This window comes from Zosterops lateralis (genome assembly GCF_965231275.1).
Source record: "Zosterops lateralis genome assembly, chromosome: 6".
NCBI classification, from domain to species: Eukaryota; Metazoa; Chordata; class Aves; order Passeriformes; family Zosteropidae; genus Zosterops; species Zosterops lateralis.
Genome location: NC_139761.1, coordinates 57,649,091 through 57,671,676, shown reverse-complemented (window position 1 = coordinate 57,671,676; position 22,586 = coordinate 57,649,091). Strand labels below are relative to the sequence as shown.

At 39.5% G+C, this 22,586-nt stretch overlaps 1 protein-coding gene across 1 annotated transcript in view; it reads right to left on the bottom strand.

Annotated features, from left to right (window-relative positions):
- Positions 1-22,586, bottom strand: part of NELL1 (neural EGFL like 1) — a gene marked incomplete at its 5' end in the record, with an annotated part of 282,538 nt that overhangs the window by 171,904 nt on the left and 88,048 nt on the right. Inside the window, one exon of the mRNA XM_083862654.1 lies at positions 22,262-22,390. Within this exon, the coding sequence (XP_083718780.1) occupies positions 22,262-22,390 (129 nt within the window). The remainder of the gene's footprint in view (positions 1-22,261; positions 22,391-22,586) is intronic.

Here is a 22,586-nt window from a genome sequence, read left to right as displayed (position 1 = left end):
GTGACTGTACAGCCACTGAACTCCAGAATCAGGCCTTCATTAATGCTGTTTCTTCACCCAAAAACATCTGTATTAAACCCCAGCTCTAAATACATCACAGCAAAACACACCAGTCACTCTCCACTTCTGTATCCAACTTCATTTATGGCTCAACTGAGGGACAACTCAATGCTTTTCTGGGAAGAAGTCAGTAATACTGAATGTCATTTCAGTGTCAAAACCAAAGCAGAGTAAAATGGGTCAAGCCCCTCTTCCAGCCAAGACACTGAGCCTTTTACTCCTAAAAAAGCAGCCAGGAGTGGGCATGTGCCTGCCTCCCCTTCCCAGCTGCAAATGTAGCCTAAATTGTAAAATACAAGCTAGACTTCTTTCTGCAATTTAGAAATTTTATACCCAGAAATAGCCTGATCCAATCTAATTACCAAGGGACAGAGGAAAGAAAAGAAAAAGGAAAATATCAGCTATAGATCTCTCTGCACGTAAGAAAATTTTTATGCTAGGGAAAAATAAAAACACTGGAATGAGAGTTTTTGATGTCAAATTGACCAATAGTGCACTTTCCTTAGCTCAGCTCTTTTCTACAGAAGACTGCACATAGTGATTAAGTCAACTTTTGAGAAAAAAAAAGCAATTCTAAACTCATGTTAGTCTGAAAAAAATAATCTTATATAATGCATTATTTTTGAGTGCACCCTATCTCAACTCTCATTTCTAGGAGACTTGCATGATTGTATTGTTATACACCACCAGTGGCAGGGGAGGAGGAGAGAGGGTTGGAACACATCACTCTAGGAAATCTTCCCTTCCCGGCTTTCATTCTCCCCTCCATTCTCAAGGCTATGGGAGAAAAAAAAAAATTACACAGAGATCATCTCAACCAACAAAAGGGAAAATAGTGAAGATAAGTAATACTGCTGACAATGGCAGACTCCAATTACCTTCTCTTTCTGATATCAAAAAAGCTCCCAGTGCTTTTAACTTGCAATCTATGAATGTCACCCACCGACTTTCGACTTTCCTGTTTCCAGCAGACTCACTTCTTGTCATGCTAACACTTTATTAAGCTTTTTTTTTTTTTTTTCTTTCTCCCATCTTTCACCTAAACTTTAAAACCTTGCCTGGAATCACTGTGCAGACTTTTGTCCTTAGTAGCAAAGACAAACTGGGACCCAAGAGATGAAACTTTCCCACCTGCCACCTCTTTTCAGATGAAGGGATTTTGAAAAGGTAAAACAATCATTTGCCTACCATGCATTTAGGAATAGCTTTCACTTATAATGGTTAAAATAATTTTTAGCCTTTTCTTTTTTTTCTCTTGGTCTTCAACTTCATTTAAAACCACAGTTTTTGCATTCCATTAGACACCTGCAGGCACCAGAGATGAAAGAAGATTAATACATTCAACAGATGTGTTGACTGATTTTCTTACTAGTGTCAAAAACCTATGATTAAATATTTTCCTTCCACCATATTACAGTGTGCAATTCTTGAATCAAGCAGTCATCATTCCATTTACAGATGGGAAAAGCTGAAGCCACACAAGACGGTGAACACCAAAAAAACATATTTAGATGAACTGCTTTTCATGTAGTCAGAACAAACATTACTCTTCTCATATGTAGCCCAACTTCTGTTTAACTTGCAAGTGTCCTATCTTGTCTCACGCCTTATTAAATGTGCCTAGCACACAATACAAACCACTTGCTTGTACAGAAGATATAAAAGGGTTTTTTTATTTTCATAATGTTAGCAATGCAATGATAGGAAGCTAACCCTAACTAAGTCTCTAAGGATATTTTGTGATATACCTTGTGCTCTAAAAGAACTTCTGGGCTGTGTGTGGAGCGTGTATTGGTTTTACTAATCGAATTTAATATTATTAAGCACTGTTTCCACAGGGTTCATCCTGACTGACATTATTCAGTGCTTTTACCTGGATGATGAAAGAAGGAGCATGCAGACAAAATCTGCTAACAGTGCTAACCTGGCAGGAACTATGAAAAATGTTGGTGGACATAAGAATTGGAAGGTGTTTTTGACAAATCAAAAACACAACTCTTCGAAAATAGAATGCAATTTGAAAAGGGCAAGGTTATACACCTACACAGAAATAATAAACTGCACTGGTACTAAGTGGGAGCAACGAATGAAGTTGATAAATCAGTTGCTTTTCCAGACCAAAGCAAACAGCCCAGCATCTGGAATACAAGGGTTAAAAAGCATTATTTCATGCAGCCTTTCATGCATTTGAAGATCTTTATGTTGTTGTCTTTCTCCTCCTCAACAGCCTAACACCAGCAGCTCTGTGAATTAAGATTATATGTGAGCTCAACATCTGTTTATTCCTCTTCCTTTTCCAGCAAATCCAAATCCATCCAGATGCGAAGGAAACTCTTTAAGTGATGCATTGCAGTACAGAGGGGAGCAAAAAATCTTTGGTACTTCTCTCACAATGGAGCTTGCCTAAATTTGCAACAATATGACAGTGACTCATCAGACCCTCAGATGTAACAGTGACTCTCTAGAATACTTCTTTTTTCTTTCTTTTTTGAACTATCCTATTAAATTAGGATTGAGATTGCAGCACAGATTAGGTATTACAAAAGGTCTTCTCGTGGTAAAAGCACCAAAGCACTGGAATGGCTTTCCACACGGAAGCTGTACAGTTTCCATCTCTGGGAGGAGTTTAAGACAATGTTAGGCAAGTATCTGTCAAGAATCATTTTGTTAATTCATTGCTGAGCAAGCAAAAGGTACTATACCGATCTCCCAGATCAGTTTTCTACCTTTTTCAGCACTGGCTTTTCCCATAAAAGCATTTTTTAGAGATATAAAACTATAGGAACAAAATGACAAGTGAAACAGGTTCATATTATTACCATTTGTCACAGCTCCATGGCTGTGCCATGCACATCTGAGCATCCTAATCCTAAACAGGGAAAAAATCATACTCACAACCTGCTCTTGGAATCTTGTACGTCTCATGAAAATTTAACCTGAACATACCAAAGGAAAAGCAAATGAGGAGGCAACAGCACTGACCTGAAAAAACAGTGCTTTTATGTAACATTACATACTCACAGTCTATTTTTCCCTTTCACACAGAATTCTGCCTTGAAATTCTCCTTGAAGAAGACCCACAAAAGGTTTTTTGATGTAGTAATTGGAAAAAAACCCACAGGTTAACTGTATTCAGCTCCTCAGGACCCGACTTTGGTGTCTCAAGGACCCACCTTCAACACCAAGAGATTTCTGATGGTGTGGATGGAACATCTACTGGCATTTCCACAAAGGTCAGGTCTCATCATGGAGGTGAGGCCACACAAGTAGTGGAGTGTTTGCTAATTTGTGAGAACGGGTACAAAAATCTTAGGCGCTAGTGATGGTTCTGCCTAGACATTGTAATGGGTAAAACACAGCACAGACAAGAATTCCAAGCTGCAAAATTTCTCTATTTCACATGATCCACGAAAGAAACCTGGAAGGACTTCTAAAAGACCTTGGATCTCTGCAGGTAGTAACAAATAGCACCTAAAAATCCATCCCTTGAAACTTGCCAGTAAGAGTGTCGTGATCTCAAAGGGAATAAAAGAACTCAGATGACCAAGCTTATAAAGTCTCTGAGCCAAACTATTTTCGATATTACTTTTGGAATCTTTTTTAGGTTAGGATATCAAGTCAGTAAATGAAGCATGAGCCATAAAGCAGCTGAATGTTGTAGATGCTTGATGAAATTTTTTTTTTTTTCTTTCTAACACAACACCACATTCCAGTGTCTTCTATTTCAATGTGATGTTCTCACTTTATTTTGTTTGCTGGTTCTGATATCACCAACCAGAATACTCATCTACCCACCATCATATCACCAATGCAGGCAATTAAAACATTGTCTTTTCAGACAAGAAATTCCAGGACACATGTAGATACAAATTTCTAGCTTTCTGTCATTGGTTTTAACACTTTTTTCCTCTCTGGCACTTTTTATGAGCTGTATATCCAAAGACTGAGGACAATAGTGAAGTACAGCACTGGGCATTTCCTTAAATTTTGCACTATGAAAGCACCTATACTTTGTACTTATTTCCTATTACCACCTTCCTTCATTAATATCAGAAAAGATGACAAGTTACAAGGATCTCAAAGATGTTACTACAGGCCTCAGAAATTAAACTAGGAACAACATTCCAGTTGGTCACCACTCATTTATCCGAGTCCTTCATCACTCAAATACAAACTGGAGGTCTCCTCCTTGTTCTTAAAATGGATCCAAGTGTTACATAAAACTCTACAGAAAATTATGATGTGACTTTATCAGGATCTTACAGCATGCCCCTAACTTAAGATGTTGAATTAGGACTAATCTCAAGCTGCATTCATCTCTCCCATGGAATTTATGCCTTAGCTTGTAATACAAACACAAATATAAATCACATCTATTGAATGTACTGATAGGTACATTTAAGAAATATTACTGCAGGATTGTTCAGCTAACATACTACAGCAAAGGCTTGGCTGGCTTCATCTTGGTTCTCCCACCTTTAAGGATATAGGATAGGATATTTCCTCACTTCCCTAAGCTAGTACCCTCATTTTGTTCTTTCTTTTGAGCTGGGCAAGAGTGACAACACTGTGCTACCTTCAAAGGTAGCAAAGCTTACTGAACTTGTGGTGTAAATAATTACTGAAAGTTTACACTTTGTGGGATTGAGAAGGACAACTCATCTCATAGGCACACAGCTTTTCCAAATATTAAAATTTAGTCAACTCACATGTAGATATAAAAGCCTGGGTCCCAATAGCAATTTTAGAGGGTACAGCTTCCACATAACTATTACTAGCTCCCTAAAATGTACAGGTGCCTGGTTCCTCCACCAAAATCCATGACCCTGAGGTAGATGCCAAGGGTCCCTGTGTAAGAGCAGGGCAAGCCACAGCACGGGGTTCACATCTGCTGAGCAGAAACCTGCCCATGTTACCTGGCAAAAAAATGCAACAGAGCAAGAGCTGAGCTCAAATTCCACCTCTCTCCTCCAGGCTTAGAGGTCTCACTCATTTGACAGGGAGACACTTCCCTCCACCTCACATTTTCCTGATAGCACAGGCAACAAAGGGCCAAAGCACGTAGGCTCCTAATTCCTGCTTAAGCCCTTAAAACACCCACTAAAGTCAGGAGAATCTCAGGATTTAAACTGGAGATTAAGAGCTGAAGCATCTTTAGGGATTGATCCTCTATTTCAAAAGGCAACAACCTTCTATCTTTTTTTTCTTCTTTCTTTTGCTGGTTCCACTAGACAGCAGAGAAAGAAACAGCTTCTCCCCTCTGTGCAACAGCCCAACCATTAAATGTGTTCTGACACATTGAGCACCCAGATCACTCCTCCACTTTAGAGGATTCACAGTGCCATTTCCCCAGCCACCATCCCAACAATCAGGGCAAACTCATCTGCAGGCGAAGGATGAAGCACCTTAAGTTTGCTCACAAAAGGGATTCATCAGGAGAGTGAGATTTCCCCTGCAAGGCCAATGGTCAAGCCATCTGCCAAGGCAGGCAGAGAAATGACACCTGGTCTCTAATAAGAGAACTCTGTGTTTTCTTTGCATTGTGCTTGCTTTCACACCTTGCTGAAACACTTTTGTACACAAGAAAAACTTAACTATTTTCTCCTCTTCATACAGCACATCCTTACTCAACCACACTGCAATTTTTTGAGGATACAAAAAGTTTGGTCCTAGAGAGGCTCTGAGCTCCTCCATCCAGACCCATATATTTCAAAGCATTGGAATAACATGCTGATGATGAGGGGAAGGAACATAAAACTTAACTGAGAATTACCCAATTCCAACTGCCCCATCAGGAAGCTGTCGTTAGGCACATCCTTGTGTGATTTTTATAATAATTTCATCTGATATAACACATTCCCACTTAAAAAAAAAATCTGACCTCAAAAGCAGTCTGCCATGACTTGTAAGTTCAAGCCAACATTCAGTGATCCAGGCTGTCACCTGAGATGTGAAGATTACTATCATTTGAAGTGCCATAATAAATCTCAGGTAACTCGACTCAAGTCTGCCTTACGAGCACTGCTCCTGCCCCTGTGGCAATGGACAAGTCCCTGGATCATTCCCGCTTTGTGGAGTTGACTCCTGGTGCCCTGAGAGACGCATTCCTGGGGTCCAGCACGTGGGGAACTGTGGCAACCCAACAATGCTGCACCCCCAGCCATCAGCTGCTGCCTCTGTGGGCCCACACTGAGCTCTGCTCCCACTGCAAGTGGAATTTAAGGAGCCCACGGGGAGACCAGGAAGCCTTTTCAGTAAATTTGAACAACTAGAAAAGTAATGTCAATGGACAGATAATGGGGAAAAAAATTATAAAATACTCAGGAAATTATCCATATTATGTTTAAACCTCTTGTAAATAGCTCTTCATCTCTCACACCGACCCAGAGGCAGCAAGGCAAGCACAGTCAAAATCTGAATATTTAACTACTCAGTTCTAGTTCCAGTGCCAGTAACTAAAACTGCTGTTCTAAGCTTCAGAGAAAACATATGCTGATGAGAGGATGCAGCAGAGTGCTCAGGAATCTTAGGAAAAATCAAGAAGCCTATTGAAAAAGTTAAAAAGCCATGGAGAGTCCACACAGCTAACCTCTCCAAACAAATAACAAGAATCAACCCCACAGTGAGAGCCTGGAGTTTGCATCAAATTGGATGAGAAAAACAGGACTGGAATCTTTTGAAAGGAAAGATAGTATTTACAGTAAATGAGAATTTAGTAAGCCATGCATGAGTTACCAGGCTTTGCTCAAATAATTCACCCTCTCAGTAAACAAAACACCAGAATGGAACAAACAAAAAAACCCAAATATGTCCTGTATCAGTACATGCCACAGAGTTCAAGTGCACTCATTGCCTTCTCAATGCACAGTTCAGCTAGTGCAGTTTTGATAGCATTCCTATTGTATGCTTTTCATGCAAAAAAATTAATTACTTCTCTCTGTCAGGCATCATAAGCCCCACTGCACTAAAATGAGGTTTTGTTTGTTTGTTCCTCTGATGTTTTAATTATTGCAACATGATTACAACAGACTAAACAACAGCCTAAAGGTGCAGATGTAGCCACCATCTAAAACACACTCGTGTATAAATATGTATGAGCACACACACACAGCTATGGACGATGCTTCTTTCCATAAACAAGCAACTCACATAATCAAAGCTTAGAACACTTCTGTGGTGCCTTCACATTATTAACATCCTCCAAAATTGCTCCTAATCACAACAAAGTGGCTTCCAGGTAATGAATAAACATCACCCATTCTTTTAGGGGGGCAAAAACGTGATGAGGGAAACATAGGGAACTTGGTGAGGGGATACTTGCAGTCATTAAATGGAAATGCAGAACACAAACTGTGCAGAACAAGGACTGATCATACTCTACCATTTATCCTCATCCTTACATCTCACTGTTCACAGGTCATTCAAGCCAGCCTCAATGGTTAAATATTAATCACAGAATCATTTAAACAGGGAAAGACCTTTAAGATCACCAGGTCCAACTGGTGTCTTAGACAACCAATGCACAGTGAAATAGTAACCCCCAACTGACAAGCTCTAGCCCTCTATCTATGCATATAGATAGTGGATTTAGAAAGTTTGAGGAGGGGAAAAAAAGGTTGATCAGCTATTTAAAGGACTCTAAACCCTCAATCTTTTCCACTTCAGAAAGAATTTTGACACCAAAAAAATATGAACAGACTAATCATCAAAATGGGGTAGGATTATGAAGTTGCAATTTAAAGATGGAGAGTGTCAAAAAAAGGTAATTCCTCATCTTACTCTGTAAGGAGTGGGTTTGATTTCCACAAGCATGACCACTGAAAAATCCTATCCAAAAATATAATACAGTAATGAATATAATACAGTAATGCCCAGTAACGAAGAAATCCACCTGTTGCAGTAGAACTAAACTAGATCCCAAGTTATTTTAGTGCTTGTATTATTATTGCTATTGATGTTGGGGTGCCATGTAGTATCACGCAGGACTGTCAAGCCATAACCTATGGAAGAGGCTCTGGAACAGGAGCAGAAGAATTGCTGCCTGCACAAGAGAGGGGTGATATATATAAAATATGTACATATATATATTTATATGTTTATATATATGTATATTGATATTTTTATATATATATAAAATATAAATGTTATATTTTGTATATATTAAATATATATTTATATATTATATTGCATTATATTATATATATACCTGCAGTTTTGCCCGCTGGATGGACGATGAGCCACCCTCCCCTTACAGGTCATGATTAGTGAAAAGAAGAGTATTTAAGCTGAAAGGGACACAATTTCAAATGAAATTCTTCCCTGCCCTCCAGCAGGAATATCAAAGAACTGTGTCTGATGCTGCTGCACTTACAACATTCCAAACTCAGACTTTCCCCTGCATCTCCAAACCATATACCTGATAACACAGGACAAAACACTGAAATATATGTATCTTTCAAGAAATAACACTGCCAGCTTTCATGCTAGTTGTAGGACACAAAGAAATAATTTCAGTACCATCTCTTTAGGTAACACTCTTTCCCAAGACTAAAACCAAGAAATTTTACCAATCAACCAAAATTTTTCTTCCAAACGCTTTTTTTTCCAACTAATTCGTTTGAAAAGAGAATTGATAGCTCCTGTCCTCTGTATCCTTAAATCAGATTGAGTGTGTAAGGCCCCTGTCTCAACCCTCCAGTCTCAGGATGATTTCAGTCCCCTTTTTCTTTTGAAGGACAAGGTGTTATTATCACCTGTAACAGGAACTCATACAAATTCAAATAAAGAAAGTAATTTACTACAAAATCAGTTGGTTTTCCGTCAAGATTTCTGATTTTTTTTTTTTTTTTTTTTTGGTGGTGGTGGTGGTGGTGGTTTCTTACTTCAGCACTTTCTCACTATCTCAGGTTTTCTAAGCTTCACCAGTTCTGGAGAATCCCATATGCCTACAGATTCCACAGGGGTCAGAGTAAGGCTGTGAAGGAAATAAGGGAGAATTTACCTGCGTTTAGTAGCAATATTGAAGGAAGAGTTCTCAAGCCAGTCAGTTCAGATTTAATTAAAATACAGGAGAAACTACCGGGGAATGATTTATATTCAAAGGGGATTATGGCTAACACTAAACTGTTTACAAAATCAATGGGAACCTAGCACAAAACAGATATAGCTCAGGGGAATACACATTGATTAGATTCCCATGTCCAAGATGCAGTCCCTCTTTTCCATGTTCCTCATTAATTCATTTCAAGAGTTATGTGAATTGCAAAATAGATGTTCCAAGCTGTACTGAGCTCCAGTTATTTATATTGTGTTAAATAAGGAAAAAAAAATTCTATTCATCTGAAACTAAAATTCATCTGTCTCCAAACGTTTAATGAGAGAGGATGGTTCAGCTCACCTCCAAATTCATCATCTGCTGCACATTATTGAATATCCAATAATGCCAATACTAACCAAGAAACAACAGGCACAATCTGTTAGCTCTCAGACTGAGCTGACAATTTCCTGGTGTACCCAAAACACAAACCTGGGTACTCCTGACAACCAAAATAGTGTTCAGTAAAAGCTCTGCATCTTCATAATATTCAACATCCTGTAGCCTTTTATGTAAAATTAGCAAGGTTCTAATTGCTAAAAAGGATGTTGGTGCAGTGCAGCTCCAGTGTTGTGAAGCATCAGCTGCCCAGCAGCCACAAGGCAGGTCATGTTTTAGCCAAATTTGATATTGTTTGTTTGCACAGAAAAATCATCAGAAGAAAACCATGCACAGTGGTAGTGTCAGGCTCTGGGCTGATTTTCATAGAGAAGAGCAACTGAAAATTGTGGCTTGCATTCTTCCACAAACTGGATGCACTTCAGATTGCCACTGACCTTTTCACAACAGCACTGATTGAGCTAACTAGACTGAAAGTTGAAAAGCAAATGAAGTCACCAAAGGGGTAATGGGTTAAAAAAAACCTCCAGAATAGAGCAGAAGGCCTGACCTTCAAAGGTTAATGTCATTTGTGCCCAAGTAAATGGAGGAAATGTTTCATGAGCAGAACAGTGGTGCTTACACAGACATTATATGATTCCAGTGAAACAAAGTGCTTAACTGAGAAATAACTCCCATCCATGAACCTGGCCCTCCACAACTGGTGTCTGAGGAGACTGAGCCAGCCCAGCTGCTTACGCAGATTCCAATTTTCAACAATGATCTTAATCTTCACACAGGCTTGCCTGGTTTTCCATTTTGACAGTTAAGTGACAATACAAGTCCATGTGAGTACTGCAGAATTCCTCTTGCTTGAGGAACTTGCAGTGGAAAACAATGCCCGTATTCCAGCGGTAAGGAAGTGCTTTGCGGACAAAAACTAATCAGGATCATTCCTACTCCTGGAGGCAGGAATGCACCAGCAACAAACTCAGGATGCCATGGCATCCTCATACATGCCAGCTGTGGGGTTTTTATCTTCTTTTCCTGTCAGAGCTGGGATTAAATGCTCAAGAGATGGATTTCACGTTTGGACTCAAATGTTTATTAATTCTTATCTATGTCATAGTCTCACAAATTGTGAGTTCTAGCTAACAAGGTAGAAAATGGCGCTGTATCTATCTCTCTCCAAGGTCTTTTAAGAACAAACTATCCAATTAAGAAATGAGACCTCAATTATTTTGACTTTTAACCCCATAACCAACCACCCGTGGCCCTCAATGGGGACTTTTCTATCCAATTACAAAACACCACCCAGACCCATGGAGGAGAAGGTGAAAAGGGACTGGCCTCTGTCCTAAAACCTCCCTCTTGCTTTATATATATTACTATATTCTAAACCCTTAAACCCTAGGTTTTCCACCCTGTGATATCACACACTTCTATTCACACTCCACACCCACAATCCCAGTGCTGTCACTCAATTTTGGAAGCCTTTTCCACAGCCTCAGGTGAAATGCAGTGTTTGCTTGGGGGTCAGTGCCTGTGAGCACAGAAAGCCTGAAATTCTCACTGCCCAGGGCTCCAACACCAATTGACAACACAGTCCTGACATAGGGGAGCAATGAAGCAACTCTGCACAAAACTGTTTTACTCCCTCATGGATAGGGGGGACTCAAAAGTTAGGGAACAAAACCTTCAGTGCTCTTCTCCTGAGGGGACAGCAAAAGGGGGAATGGCACCAGCTACTCCTTGAACCCACACCACGAGGGCAGGTTTAACTTCCTCCCTGGGAAGCAGAAGGAGCAGCAGGCACAGAGTCCTGGCACCAGCACGGGGCAGAGGGAACTTGTGGCCCACCTGTTGCCCCAGGAAAACCTGCTATGCCTGGAGCCAGCCCCCTGGCAGACAGGGATCCTTCCAGCTCTCTGCAAGTTGGATGTTCTCTGTTTCTGCACAACACAGCATGTCTCTGAGCTAACGGCACCTCACATTCAAATCTGAAGATGTGTCTTGGGTTGTAATATGTAACCATAAGTGTGTATTCTATTGCCATCTGTAGAAACCAGGTGGGGAGGTGCTTTCTTTAGCTCTTCCACGACCCATCCTCCCTCCAGGATAGGGATATTTTCTCTTAATGGGCCATGGAGGCTCACTGCAGGGCTGATACAATTCCATCATCCCATGGGGGATGCTCCACCCAGGGGGAGGAGCCCAGCATTCCTACCTGGATCAAACCTGGCATTCAGAACACCAGCACAGCCTGTTTGCACTGGATTCCCAGAGGAACACCAGACCCATCTCAGCACCACTGGACCCTTCTATGGGATCATCTCTGCTCCAACAGAACCACATCTGTCACTGCAGGAGGACTTGGTTGGACTGCTACCAACACCCTGACCAACAGGGTGTCAAGTTGTGTTCTGACTCTGTCAGGGTTTTTGGGTTTGTTTTTTTTTTTTGTACCACTACATTTGTATTTTTTAATATTCGTAGTAAAGAACTGTTATTCCCATTCCCATATCTTTGCCTGAAAGCCCCTTAATTTCAGAATTATAATAATTTGGTGGGAGGGGGTTTACATTCTTCATTCCAAGAGAAGCTCCAACTTTCCCTGGCAGACAGACACCTGTCTTTCCAAACCAAGACAAGATGTTACTGTGTATTCATATAATCATCTCAGCACTAATAGCTATCAAGAGGTACAGACACAGCCTTTGGTGAAAGGTTGAAGGGAAAATATGAATCATAAGAATTAGGGAAACAAAATAATAAAATGAAAATGAGAAGTAAACAATCCCAAGGAAGATGAGAGACAAAAAGGAGTTTGCATTTTTGCATGATGAATTTTATCCCAATTATTTTCAAGCACTTTCTCAAGCCTGTAAGCAGAGAGAAAATAATTTTCTACTATCAAAACACAGTGATGCCTACAGGGACATGTCATATGCCTTATGCATATAAGGCACATATAGCTTCAGCAAGTGGGCTCAGGACAAAATATATACACAATGCAAGTTACAAACACTGCAAAAACATCCTCAACAGAAGCAATAAAAAAATTAGGTTAATATAATGCAATTAATCAGAAAATATCCATAGCAGAAGGGAAAACTAAGATTCTACTTTAGAAATGAAAATTAAAATTTAAAAGAAAGTGGATAAGGACAGACACTGAATAATTTTCTAGTGAACGCCCAAAGGGTATTTTGAAATTTATGCTTTGGACATGAAGAACAGATACACCAACTGGAAAAATGAGAAGATACTTTTTTTTTTTTTTTTTTTTTTTTTTTTTGGAAAAAAACACTGAATACTAAAACCATTCTAAGAGTCAGCAAATCAACAGGAAACTAACATCAATATAAAGATTACCTTTGTAGATGCTGCACATACATTTGTACTGATTTCGATCATTTAAATCAAATCCTTACTCTAATTTTTTTTGTAACTCTTTTTACCAGCCTCCAAAAAGATTCACGTACACAAAAGCAAATCATTAAATAAGGGTAGATGTGTTAGGAAAAAAAAAAACATTTTTGAGATTTTTTTTAGAGGCAGCTACCTACCTAAATTAAATTGATTTCTATGTCAAAAATCTTACAGACTAAGAGGAATTCTCTTCCTAAAAATTAAATCTGTACATGAATATTTTAGAGAACATCTGCCCTCAGCTGTCAATAACATTTAGAAAATAAAACTGGAAAAAAAACCCCAACTTACTTCTTGCTACCTAAGCAGTTTGATTACTTTTCTACACTTACTTTGGCTGATTTTGTGGTATTATTGTGCTGTTCCTTATAAAGTACCTGCATCCAGTAAACTTCACACTACCCTGGCAAAACAACAAGGGATGCTGCTACCACTGTTATCCCAGTTTCCAGGCAATAATCCAAACCAGACAAACCTGCCCAGATACACACCACTAAATACACAGATCCTACATACAAAGTGGGCCCAGCTTCCTCTTCTTACTAGAATGATGCAAGTGAAAAAAAAGCAGCCTTTTTTTAGTTTCAATTCAAATACGTCCCTTCGTGCAACGCAATAAATAATATGTTGTTGTTTTGCTTAAATAAATCTATGAACATGTTTAAAAAAATAAATGAACTGTGTTTAAAAAAAACCCCAACTAACTGAATTTGTATTTGAAAATAAAACTTGATACAAATATGTAAAAAAGAAATACGTCTACGTATATTCAATTTGTTGTCTAAAATTGTCTAAATACATTAAAATTGTTATATGCCAGTGTATCCCTGCTGCATCTGGATAATGTCAAAAGCTCAATGCCTTCTAATAAATTCAGAATAGACTGCACTTAATACAGACATAGCCTGTACCATCAGCACACAACTCAATTCCAAATCATCTGAACAGGAGCCGGGAGGAGAAATGCTGGTCAAGGATGAAAAATATGCATGCTGAAATAGTAAAAAAAGAGTAGAGAGCAAAGCAAAGAGCAAAGCCTGAGGTTAGCAATAATGTCTTTTCCAATAATTTCTTAACTTCTGTGCTTTGTTTTTCACATGCACATTAACTCTGGATACCCAGAACCAAACCAGTAAGTCCCTCACCAAATCTTGCAGGGAAAAATGTGTCAGTATAAAGTGACATTTGTCATGGGTTTAGACACTCTTGCATTTTTAAAACCAATTTTGTTTACCTCCTCCTGGAAACAAAATCTATTCACACAAAAGGAAAAGACAATAGCTAATATTTACTAGAGCAGCCTCCAGCTATGTTATCACCAAGGGCAAAACATATTTGCTATAAAAAATAACTTAAAATAATATTTTTATAATAAGGCGAATTATACCTTCCATTTGGTTTTGCTTGTTGGGTTTTTTTTTACTGAATGATAAAATTCCAATTCCCTTCAGTAGTTTCAAAAACAAAAAATCTGTAACAACTGTGGGGAGAAAGGAGCAATTTTTGGTTAGCTGCAGAAGAAAACCAAAAAGAGCAACAAACTTTAGATAGATTAAATCCTTTAAGATCAATCACACAAGTGATCAACACAGAATACCTGCTAGATGTTTCTTTTCTGGCTGCAGCAAAGCTGCTGTATTTTGACCTGTATTACAGAGCCTGGACACTGTAAGTTCTCCTGGCTCCCCAAAGCCTTCACCTTTCATTGTCACCTTCTCTGTAAAGGTGTCAGTCTCTCATCTGTTACCTTCCCTCCCAGAAGGGGTGATGTGGCATCTCAGCCAGGCAAAGTGCCACAGTGTCCCCAGGGTCACTCCCCACTTCTGGATCAGCATCTCCTCAGGGAAGCACCTCAGCCTCAGACACACTTGTGCCCAAGCAGCTGAAATTGCTTGAAAGCGTTTTTAAAAACATTTCTTTGAGACACCATGGCAATGAGAACAGCTCCTGAGGAGTTTAATGCTATTTTTTCCCCAAGATCCCTAACATCCATATACAAACCTGAACAAAGTGATTTTCTACACTCACTTCACTGCATCTGTTACCTCTGGTCTCTACATTCCCCAGCCTTAGATCCGTGTCCTTCCTCTGGGTTTCTCCAGCAAATTAGGGTTTTTTCTTGTGTTCTCAAAGTTGAGAGGGGTGAGGGGTGGAGGGTGTTCATTTCAGGCTGTAATAGATCCTCCTGCAGGACAAGTGCATTTGTTTCCCTCTTCTGACCCACCCACACCAACATTTAGGCAGCCTCAAAACCAGACCTGTTGCTCTACTGTTGCCAGCACAAGCTTTGAAGCAGGCAGATTCACAACTCATTTACAACCTTCCTGCACCTCCTGACTCGATGGGAGGCCTCCTCTAATAAACTTTGTCTGAGGCTCCCATTCTGCACACAACCAAGGGTCATTACAGTGGAAAAGATAATTACATGGCACCCAAGGAACAGGCAACAGCCTTTTCTTCTCCAACTGGTCAGCTTTTAAGTCAGATTCTGACTGATTCTGACTTAGTAGCCAACAACATGGCACTGGGTTTTCCTTAACCCATCTATCAAATTATATTATATATTACATATCATATTATCCTGTACAATTCAGAAGAATGCAACCCTGACATGTGAGAACATTTGTTGATTTGAGGACACAAGATCCCAAATCTCCTCATATGGACAAAAAACTCAACAGTCTCAGAGCAAGATTTTCATTGCCATCCTGAAGGGGTGAAGATTTTTTTTTTTTCTCCTTTAACAGCAAGGATTATGATTTGTTCAAATGCAAGTTACTAACACAAGAACTGACAGTTGCAAGCCTGAATTCCTTGGGAGCCATAATTATTTATGACACTTTATTACAACAAGACCAAAACATATGGTTACCTTATTAGAAATTAGAATTTATTTTCATATAAATCTCAGCATGACATTGCACCAAAAGAACTAAAGTTACTCCAAGGGATGGCAAGTAATTCCACTTTCCAGGTTTCTGTAGCTGGAATATAATTTTAAACTAATTAACTTGTAAACATAAAAGCAGCTTTGGTAACAGAAATAATCAATCCAGAGCCATATAAGGCACAGACATCACCTTCCAACAAACCCTTGAATCTTCTTAAGATAAAAATCTTAGTATTTTGCTCAAAATCTTTCTCTCTACTGGGAGCAACATAATCTCTGCCTTGAATTTACCACCATTCAATGAACTTGAGAGGGAAAAGGGTCTATTCTGGTTTTAATTCAGTCTCCTCCACTAGCAGCTCATAGCACAAGGAATCTGCAGCCTCATTCATTAAAGGCAGGACACCAACTGACAAGTGCCTGCCTTTTGATCATGTTATAAAAGATGAACTTGAGTTCATGTGATGGTTAAGGGTATAATTTTAAATAATAAGTGTCTCTCTATGGAAACAGTAGGCAGGACAAATGTATTATTTGTATTATATCACCAGGAGAAGTGACTTTCACTGATAAATAGGATTACTTACATAGTAGAAGTTTATATTTGACCCTGTCAGGTAGGTGAAATTTTAAGAAGTAGGTTAACAAGTGTCTTTCAAAGAAAATACCAAGTTTTAAAAAAGCATCCTGGCATCAAGTTATAGGTTTATAAAAGGCAGAGGGGGTTGTTTGGATGTTTGGGTTTTGCTTTGTAAATCTCCCTGAGGACTTTGCCCCAACTGAAACAACTGCCATTAATGTTGTCCTTGAGACAGAGATGATGATCTGACTGTGACACTTTTAGCTTCCTCTCCTGCCCTCCCCTTTTCTATGGATTCTGCCCAGAAGAAAATAAAAAAATAAAAAATCAATGCATTTACCATCAATGTTTGCCGCAACTCCTCAACTTCATGAAATTACCTGAAGCATGCACAGTTCTGTGTATGTATCAGTATCCTCACACCTAGGCACAGGATGTGAGTTTATCATAGCACACAGAACAACATCTGCAGGGAACAGATGTCTTGTGGTGCAGGTTTTCTGAGAGTGCAGCAAGCAGAAGGATTATCATTAAGAGCTGACCCAGAAGTCAAGTCGATGGACATCGCCCAAAACCACAGTTGTACATCACTGCCACACAGAAGGTTTATGTGGTGCCACATAATGTTAATGTCACCTCCCCAAGCCACAGTGTGGTGAAGTTAGAGCAGCTGCAGTGAAATCGCTACAGAGGAGGAAGGGAAAACTCAACAAAATTCACCTTATTTTATAGAGCAAGAAAAACAGCAGCTGTGAAACCTCAGTGGATTGCCAGCAGACTTCTACTCTGAGGGCCATATGCAGGACTGGGTTTATCCTTTTTCAGTTCAAACAGCTTGAGAAAAGTACTGCACACTGAACATTAATTTATACACAGAATGTGGTGAGTCAAAGGATTAAATATTAGAGGTGAAGCTTTATGAAACTCTCTCATCTTCAAAACTACAACAGAATCCTCGCTGTATGATGAAAGATTTTTTTCCACTATGTTTTGCAACAGAAGTAAACTTTTCTCCTCACTAAAGCATGCTGATAGTTATGACTATATTTGGAACTAAATCTTTACACTGAAAAAGGTTAATTTTTCCCAATCTCTGCAACAATGGGGGAAAAAAAACACCCATCTTCTTCTTCTTCTGTGTGTTGTAATTTTTTTTATAAGCGACTTTCAGAAAACAAACGTTTTCTGACAAAACCTACACTAAATGTACCTTCAGAACAGATGTTTTCAAGATACTTATAAATCTATCTTTCTGTAAAGGATTTCCTGACTACATGTGGTATCTAGTTCAAAGGAAAAAAAAAACAAACTGAAAGCAATAAAGACCACTGTATGTGTCTGGATTGTACTTGCAAATTACAAGGAAATTAAATGTGGTTTTACTTCTGCAATAGCTAGCAACAAAGTCCTGAGATTTCAAGCCCACCAGGCAGACATTCTGCCAGGCCCCCATGCTGCATGCTTGGATCCATGCTCAGTGGAAAACGAGCACTCCATTTTCTCCCTAAGCTTCCATTCGTCTTTATTTCATCTTCCCAAAATCTGCCAAGCCCAGTAAAGTCATTATAACTCTTCCTCAGAACACAAAGTAGGCAGATTTTCTGAATTTGGCCAGCATTTCAAAGCTTATGTGACTTTTTTTGAAATGAGCAACAATTTGTTAACAACAGATTAAATAACACTTTCAGAGCACAGAAGGGAGCAACTGAGTCATGTTCCTTCTGAAAGCCACATGTGCTTCTAAAGCATTCTGTCAGGTTCAAAAATTCAGTGATTTTTTACAAATATTAAGCTGTTTCATCCATCACTCTTTAAGCTGATGCAACAGCACGAAGGTGAGGGTCAGGTCATACAAGAATCATCCTGGAGAGCACACTTAGGTACACGGGGAAAGAACACAACACAGTCATAAAATGAGAATATTCATCTTGCAGGTCCACTTCAGTCAATGGATCTTTTCTTTCACAGACCATTCTCTGGTGACACTGGCTGGGCACAGGGTGTGCAACATGTCAAGACACCTCGTGGTATGCCACTGCACCACTTCCATGAGATGCTTCTTGGGGCCATAAAGGATGGCTAAGGTTAGTGCTGATTTCCTTGTTCCAGGCACCCTTGCCAGTGAGAAGCAGCATGCATTTTTCCTGTGCTATCTATTCAGAGTTTAGTAGTACTCACAATGGATCTGATCCCAACAGTAACAAGGTGAAAATCACTCTTGCACCAACATAACTCGGCAGGTTGGAAGGGGCTGTAAATGTTGCAAGTTAAGAAGGTAATAAAAAACAGGGAGCTGAAATGTGGCAGAGAAATATTATTTTCCCCTTTTCTGTGAAATATACAGCAAAAATTCTTTTCAGGAGAGATGACCCCTTTGCCTGTTAGCATCTAAAAGCGAGCATCAGCAGGCTAGCTAGCAACAAGCCTGGCTTTCAGCTGATGAGGCTTGATTCTCCTTTCTTTATCAGCTCTGAGCTTCAGACTCCATGTCCTGACACTTTCCTGCCTCTTAGTTCCCTGTCCTGCCCTATTATTTGCAAAGCAGTCACAGACTGCAGAGTTGTTCCACTCTGAAGAAGCACATAAAGTGTGTAAGCATTTACAGGTCTGCTGCACACATCACACAACACACCTGGGACAGCTGGAGTCAGACAGGCTCAGATGGATTCCCCATTTTGGCCCTGGTTTGGCCACAAGCTGCTGCCCCACGTGGTACTAACACACACACACATCTTCCAGTGCCCAGCACAGGTGTCCATCTATCCATCTGAGAAGCCAGAGCTGCAAGTGTGCATACACAACACTGGAGTCCTGCAGGCCTTGCACTTGGCTGGCTCACCTGCATGAGTCCCAGGATTTATCCCTGTGTACAGAGTGGCTTCCTCAGGGAAGAGGAAAACCGTGGACTAATGCCCTGGGAAACTCCTTTCTAAGTACAGTAAGTAAAAAGTTTACTCACATGGCTCCTCCAGCTCAAGCATGTAAGTTGTTGCTAGAAGGTTCCTTGTTCTTTGTGTTACCATAGGTTGATTCTTTTACATATGCAAGACAAGCACCCAAATGTCAGAAAAACAGAAAAAGCCCAACTTTTCCGTTTCTAAGTACAATATATTGCTTTTATACAACACAGAGAATCTCCAGTTATCTCCTTCATTCATCACAAGCTTCATTTACTTGTTTGCTTTCAGAAGCTGTCTTCCCTGAATGCATCTGTTATTTCAAAAATGGAATGCATGTAGTGAGTGGTTATCCTGTACGTACATCTTGACATAAGAAGCTTCTAAGTACTTGAAAAGTAGCTGCTGAGAATGAATAGTGAAAGCCTCTCAGGTTTTTTATTATTTATTTTACAAATTTGTTGATGCCAATTCTCCAATAAAAGTTAGAATCCTTTTAATTCTTTTTTTCCACTGTACTGCTAATGTGAATATGAAAAGTTAAAAAAAAAAAGAGAAAAATACTTATCAAAAAGCAGAGAAGACTCAAACACGGTACTTCAGAGATCTGACAAAATTAAAATTATGCCAAACTCCAGCAAGATAAAAGTGTGTGAGTAAGAGCAAGCAGAAATAACAGTAAAATCAGAGGTAAGGTAAAATAATACTATACAACACAATTCACATGCACAACTACTTCAAGCACACTGGAAGAGATGAGAAATCTGGAAATCTCTAAGTTAATGATCTGAAGCACTCTAAACTGAGGTGCCAGTTACCAGCACGTATCACGAGTTTGAAATAATTTAATCTTCCATCTCAAACAGTAATCTTACATGTCTTAAGTTTAAAGGCTCAGCAAAGACAAAGACAAATTCAGAACTACTGCTGAGCATGAGCGCTTCCTTGCTTCCACAGGTGTTTTGGACATTTGGTATTTGTTGCTCAGGTGTTTTGAGTATTTAATTCTTACACGGAGAAATTCAAAACAGTAAAAGAGAAAATCCACCCCTACACTGTATCAACCTCCTACTAAACTGTACCTTCAGACACGTGGCTTTGTCCTCATTTATTTAAATCACTGCTTCACTGTGCATTTGAGACTATTGTACAGCCAACTATGAAATGATTCTATTTAGCAGATTAAACACGTAGAGGAGAGGAATGAGGTTGGAGAGGCAGAAAGAGGAATTCTGCAGAAAAGGAAGCTCTTCACAGGGCTGAAAGGAGTCACCTCTTGGCTAATCAGCCTGTCACAGACTGTAGCTCCCCTTGCTCAAGGGCCTCTCTTCTGTGCTACCTTCAGAGAACTCCACTCCTTCTAGCAATACATAATTCCATAAAATGCAGAAAAGCAACATTCTCCTCTGTCCCATGGTCTCAGGCAGCAAAAGAGCTGTTTGTTCTGTTGCCTAATGTTTCACCCACACACACACAAATCAGGGATTTAATTTGCCCTTCCAAAAATTTATGCAAAACAGACCCAGGTACATTGCAATTTCCTGCTAATTTCTTTTTAAAAAGCTCCTTTTTCCACCATCACTACCACTAATGTACTGCCAATATCCCCAAAATCACTTGGGTTAAGATGTTTAAATTTTTTTCTACCGGAAAATAAAAAGGGACAGACTTGTGTGTGTCCAGGTGAATAGGAATACAAAGCACTGTCATTATTTAAAACAGCAAAAAAGACCCCAGCTAATACTGGATTATGTCTCGTAGCTAATAAACAGCCTGTCTTCTGATGTCTGAGAAGTCCTTGCAGTACGTATAAAGCAGTTGTTCAGTTCTTTGCACAAAAAAGTTTCTCTCTATACACAGTACATCTGCTGCCTACCTTTAAGAACACACGTGGGAACTGTTTTTCCAGCCACTGAAAGTGAATATTAAGGACCATTCAAATTACTGTTTGTAGAGAAATGACTAAATACCATAAGATTTAAAGCTGCTCTTTACTGAACACATTTATAACCTGCTATTTCAAGCCATCCTGTTCACTTGCATACACTAAAAAGCCCTTTTACAAATGCAGGATCATTTAAGCACAATCCACGCATGTCTTTTTTTATTCTTTCATCCTTAGTCCTCAGTATTTCAATTCTTATGCTACATTTTGACAGCTTGTCAAAAAACACCATCCCCTTCCATCACCAGTACTATTGCAAAACCAATCTAGGGAAATATGTTTCTACAGAGTAGCTCAAAAACTTCCTGTGATGGTCAAAAGATTAAATACTGCAGCCTGACATACAGGAGTATTAGAAAAACACCCAACCCACAATGCAAAGGCAGGAAGGAAGGTGGTATATATTGAATCATCAATTCATTTTCCCAGGAGTACATCACAGCTATGAATAACAAGCTCTGGAAAACACTGAGAAACAAAAAACGAGAGTAATGCTGCATTCATTCCTGCGATGGCAAAACACATGAACAGAACTACCTCAGCTACAATCTTCTCAGAAATAGGTCTCTGATGTATCATAGGAGAAGCATTTCAGTAAAGCACCTGTCCCACAGAAGTGCTTCAGGAAGGACTGCAGGTCATCATTTTTATATCCCAGCCTCAGCACTCCTCCACACTTACTCTTCTTACAAACGCCTGCACAATTCCCACTTTCTAAATCAGTGCATCTTATAAAGGCTCTGTTCTCTAGAAAACAGTTTAGGAGGCAGGTGCTATTGCCTGGAAAAGAGTGGTTTAGAATTTGTCATGGCAGCATGGCCATGGTGTGCAGGGACAATTGCAGCAGTGAAATATCCCTATGGACAGGGTGGCCCAGCACACCTTGTAACCTTCAACTCCCATTTGTGAACACAAAAAGGGTCCCCTGTGATATCCACCACCACAAGACCCAACTTTACACTGAAATCCATCCATCTACCATTTATTCCATGCCCTGTTTTTGAATAAGTTTTTCAGGGAATGGGTCTTTGGATATTTTGTTTACCTTCACAATATGCAGAGTCCCCTTGAACAGAGAGATACCCGTTCTTGCATTCACAAGTAGCTTTTGTGTTCCAGTTCTTGCACTCTGAATTTTCACCACACCTGTGTCCCTCTGCACAGAAGTTATGCCCTAAAATACAAGGAACATGCAACAGGGTTTTAAAACATGTTTAGCTCAGATATCCAGATATTTGCATTGACTGTATCACTCAAAATCTTTGACATCTTACATTCCAAATTCTCTCTATAAATGTGGTTGGTGCACGCAGGCTTTTCGGATTTCTCCATCAATTCATTCTCAGAAAGGCCATTTTCTTTGAAAAGAT